Raw genomic sequence first — 4,203 nt, 5'->3', positions numbered from 1 at the left:
TCACATCTTCTCTCTAATTTTCTCTCTAATCTTTCAATATTATCTGTGCTGCTTCCTTCTTCTTCTTCTTCTTCTTTCTGCAACTCTGGTTACTTCTGTTAAGAGGAACTAATTAACTCTTTCAGTTAATTTTAATTTTTGTTAGGTATTGCCTATGTTACAATTGCATCCAACCGATTTTTCTAATTTCGACCAAAAAGTACTAAGAGGAAAATTTTACTAAAAATCTTGGTTCTGCTATTTTAAAGTGCGTCAAGGTGATTGTACGTATCCAAAGCTTGCTGATGACCTTAAATTTGAAAAGGAATTGCCAAACTATCTTACCATTGAAAGTTCTAATAAGTTGCTGAATCCTCATTTGTAACAATGCCAATGATGTACTGAATCTCATCAGCAACTTCCTTCATGGAGGGTCTGTTCTGCCTTCGCTCATCCAAGCACGCCAAGGCTAGAGACGCGAATTCCTTCATAGTCTCCAGCTCTACGATGCCAGCCCCTTCTTTAAGCCTAGGATCTACGGCATCCATTAGCCTCTCTTCTTTTAAAGTGTTCTTGACATAAACCACCAAGTTCACATCTTCTTCTTCTCTGTTAAAATCAATAGCTTTCTTAGAAGTCAAGAGCTCCAACAGCACCACTCCATAGCTATAAACATCGCTCTTATCTGTCAGTTGAAAGTTCAGGTAGTACTCCGGGTCTAGGTATCCAAAGGACCCCTGAGCACATGTTGTAATGTGACTTGATTCGGCCACGGCCAGTCTTGACAGTCCAAAATCAGCAACTTTAGAGTTAAGCATTTTGTCGAGTAAAATGTTGCTTGATTTTATGTCGCGGTGGTAAATCCGTGGCGTGACTGAATCGTGGAGATAGGCAAGTCCTTCAGCTGTTTGATGAGCAATAGTAAGCCTCATACGCCAAGTGAGTGAGACCCTATTAGCAGTGTTGTACTTTCCATGGAGATGTTCGAAAAGGGTACCATTTGGAATGTACTCGTAGATTAAAAGTGGCTGTTCAAGCTCAAGGCAACAGCCCATCAATCTGACTAGGCTTCTATGGCTCACTTGACATAGAATTCGAACTTCGTTGAGAATTTGATCCATGCCTTTTGTGTTCCCGGGCTGGGCTCTCTTTACTGCAGTGATAGTTCCATCATCTAGAACACCTTTGAAGACCTCACCAAAGCCACCGGCACCAAGAACTTTATCTTTGGAAAAATTTTTGGTTGCTCTCGTGATTTCTTTGCCTGTGAAGAGCTTGGCTGATTTTCCGGTATTATTGTTTGCATTTAACATGTCTTCCCGGGACTTGGTCAAGCTAAAATGTGCTGCTCTGGCAATTTTCTTTTCGCGTCGCTTGTAGACTATGAATGCAAGTGAGGCTCCAAGTAGCATTGCAACGGCAGCAATGATCAAGCCTATGAAGAAAATATGGAAAAGATCACTACCAGTTATTCAATGACAAACAGTATAAATTAATTTCTTATGGGGTTAATACTTGCCTCCAATGAATGAAGCTAGTTTCATTCTCAGTTTGCAGGGCCTCCAATTCGGACATTTGAGGTCTACACAAAAACACAGGACTGTTAGCTTATGAGTTGCTAATGGAAGATGGCAGGTACTTATATTTATAACTAAATATCTCATTAGAACAAAAAAAAACAAAGGTTCATGCAGACTTGTTAAATTATAATTTGTATGCAAATAGGAATATTGACTCCTTAAATAATTAAATATAAGTAGTCAAGTTTTTTTCATCTGGATATTTCTTCCAACTCCATTGCTGATGATTTTACTGGGAAATTATTTTATGAGGGTTTGGTCAAGTAAATTATGAGAATAAATTCTAACAGGGCAGCTGAATTTTGTGCTGGTCTCTTTTAAGTCTAAGTTGTATATCACAGTATCATAGATTACAAGGTTACAACCTTTGACTTTCTTCTGTTAATGAAAATATAAAATTTCATAATAATTAATTTGCTTAGTTATTTACACCATTTATGTTTATGGAGATTTTCAAAATGAGTCACAGAATTTCAAAATTTTCTCGTTATACATTTGAAATTATATCAATATAACGGGCTGGTTTGGTATTGCTGTGCTTTGAAAAAAAATTGTTTCTGCTGTGTTGTGAGAATAAGCGGTTGTGAAATAAAGTTGTAGAGTGTTTGGTAAACTTTTTTGTAAAAATGCTTTTGAAAAAAAAAACAGTATTATAGTGTTTGGTAAACTTTTATGTAAAACAGATGTGAAAAAAACCGGTTTTTCAAAGCTGGGTTTTGCAGCTTCTTGTTTTTGGTTTTTTTTCACCCAAAACTGTAAAAAAAAACTGAAGCTGAATGTTTACCAAACACAAAAACTTTTTTTGATACCAACTTTTTTCATAATCACCTTAGTACCAAACCATGCCGTAATCTGTTAGTTTACCTTCGGTATCTGAGGTGCATAGGAGCCACAATTGCACTAATATGACCAAAACTATGTGAATTGGTACATGTAATGCAAACGTGGCACCCACTTCGACCCTAAAACCGATCCTCATGATAGCCACATCATTGAGAAAGTCAAATAGTAAAAGAAAATTAATATGATTTGATAATATCATGTGTAATGAGAAAATATTGAAACATCAAAACTCATTTTAAAAATTACCTGAATATTATAAAATATAATTACCTTCAATAATTCCTCTTAATGTGCTTTGATCAGCATATAACATATTAATTAAACATTTTGCAGATGAGCCAAATAGGATATGAACATAAAAGAAAAATAAAATCTACTTTGGAATGCTAAAGATCTAACGATCACAGTGCTACAGTACTTGGCTTAATTCAAATCTATATAAAAGAATACAGTCAATATATTCTGTAGGCACTCTTATTAAAACCAGCGCATGTGGAGGATCCAATACGTGTTAGCCAACTGTATTCCAAACTTAGTTTTCATCTAATTAATAAGTTAATTTCCTTATACCTTGTTTAATTAAACCTGAAAACGGAGTTATAAACTGACTTGACGATGATGAAGATGTCAAACATTCGTGGATGGGACGAGGTAGGTCATCGTGACTTGGGGAGAAACTTGGGATTTTCCCATGAGGGAACTAGCTAGTACAATAACTAAAGCAAAACGAAGGGAAAAGAGACACATACTTCGACATATTGCATTGATGGGGTCCCATTCAAAACCAGTCTTGCACAAGCACCTTCTTTGTCCACTCCGATCTACCAAACACTCCGAGTTAGACAAACCCCGACAATCAACTGAAACCTTGCACATCGGCTCCCGCGGCGATTCCCACATCATCTCCACCCCAGACTCAGGCCAACTGTTCAAAGGCCCAGAAAAAGAGTCCAAATTGACAAAACTCTCATAAGCCGAACACCTTTCCTTCATAACCCTAATTTTGTAGGCATTGGTAGACCCACCAGTCTTGAATAAACAACAAATCTGGAAGCACCCGCAAGCGGAGGCAGCCATTGCGTTGTGCTTAATGTAGTCGTGGCATAAGCTATTTGATGAGCAGTTTTTCGAGAGAGTAAGCATTTCATAGGAACAGTTCATGCCTATCACTGTGTTGCTGCTGGTGATGTTGAAAGGGAGGTTGTCGTCAAGTATTAGGCCTTGGGATTTAAAGTCGGCCGACATGCACGTAACGTTGTTGGCTAACCCCGGCGGCCGGATAATTAGACGCCGGGTTAGTGGGTTAATTGATGTGATTAAATATGATGAGCTGTTGAGGGCGTCAAACCACAGTGACCCTGCATGGCATCGGACTTTGTAGTGCTGGTTTCCGCAGTCTGGTGATGTGCTTAGCGGGTAGGGCACCGGAGTGTGGCCGCAGTCCTGGCAGCGATATACTGTGGCTAAGTTTCGTCCTGTACAGCATAGCATTGAAACTGTGAGAATGAGAAGAGAAACTAGTCTGTTTTCCATTTGGTTTGTAGATGGAGGAAAAATGGTATATGCTTATGTGATTAGAGCATATTAATTTGGGAGCCTGTGGCTGAGCAGTCACACATTTGTTTACTTTTGTTATAAAATATAAGCTGGTATTGTACTTGCTATTGTTTCTCGTAGGTAACAAAAGGGCTCCTCGGTTTATTTTGTGGTTACAATGACCTTAAAATTTTTAAGTTTTCATAGAAGCCGTAAATGTTTACGGCGAAGATTCTTGTGTTCAGAAATGAGTAGTGCGTAGAAG

At 38.1% G+C, this 4,203-nt stretch overlaps 1 protein-coding gene across 1 annotated transcript; it reads right to left on the bottom strand.

Moving 5' to 3' along the window:
- Nucleotides 1-257: 257 nt before the first annotated feature.
- On the bottom strand, nucleotides 258-3,973 carry LOC103423446 (wall-associated receptor kinase-like 20). The gene is made up of 4 exons (XM_070809121.1): nucleotides 3,036-3,973; nucleotides 1,925-1,937; nucleotides 1,499-1,561; nucleotides 258-1,414 (listed from the first exon to the last, which is right to left on the bottom strand). Exons 1-4 carry the CDS (start codon nucleotides 3,933-3,935, stop codon nucleotides 336-338), a joined length of 2,055 nt encoding a protein of 684 aa, XP_070665222.1. The 5' UTR covers nucleotides 3,936-3,973; the 3' UTR covers nucleotides 258-335.
- Nucleotides 3,974-4,203: the final 230 nt, after the last annotated feature.

The sequence above is a fragment of the Malus domestica genome, chromosome 12 (assembly GCF_042453785.1).
Source record: "Malus domestica chromosome 12, GDT2T_hap1".
Classification (NCBI taxonomy): domain Eukaryota; kingdom Viridiplantae; phylum Streptophyta; class Magnoliopsida; order Rosales; family Rosaceae; genus Malus; species Malus domestica.
The sequence above is the reverse complement of the archived record's forward strand: the minus strand, read 5'-3'. Positions and strand labels throughout refer to the sequence as shown.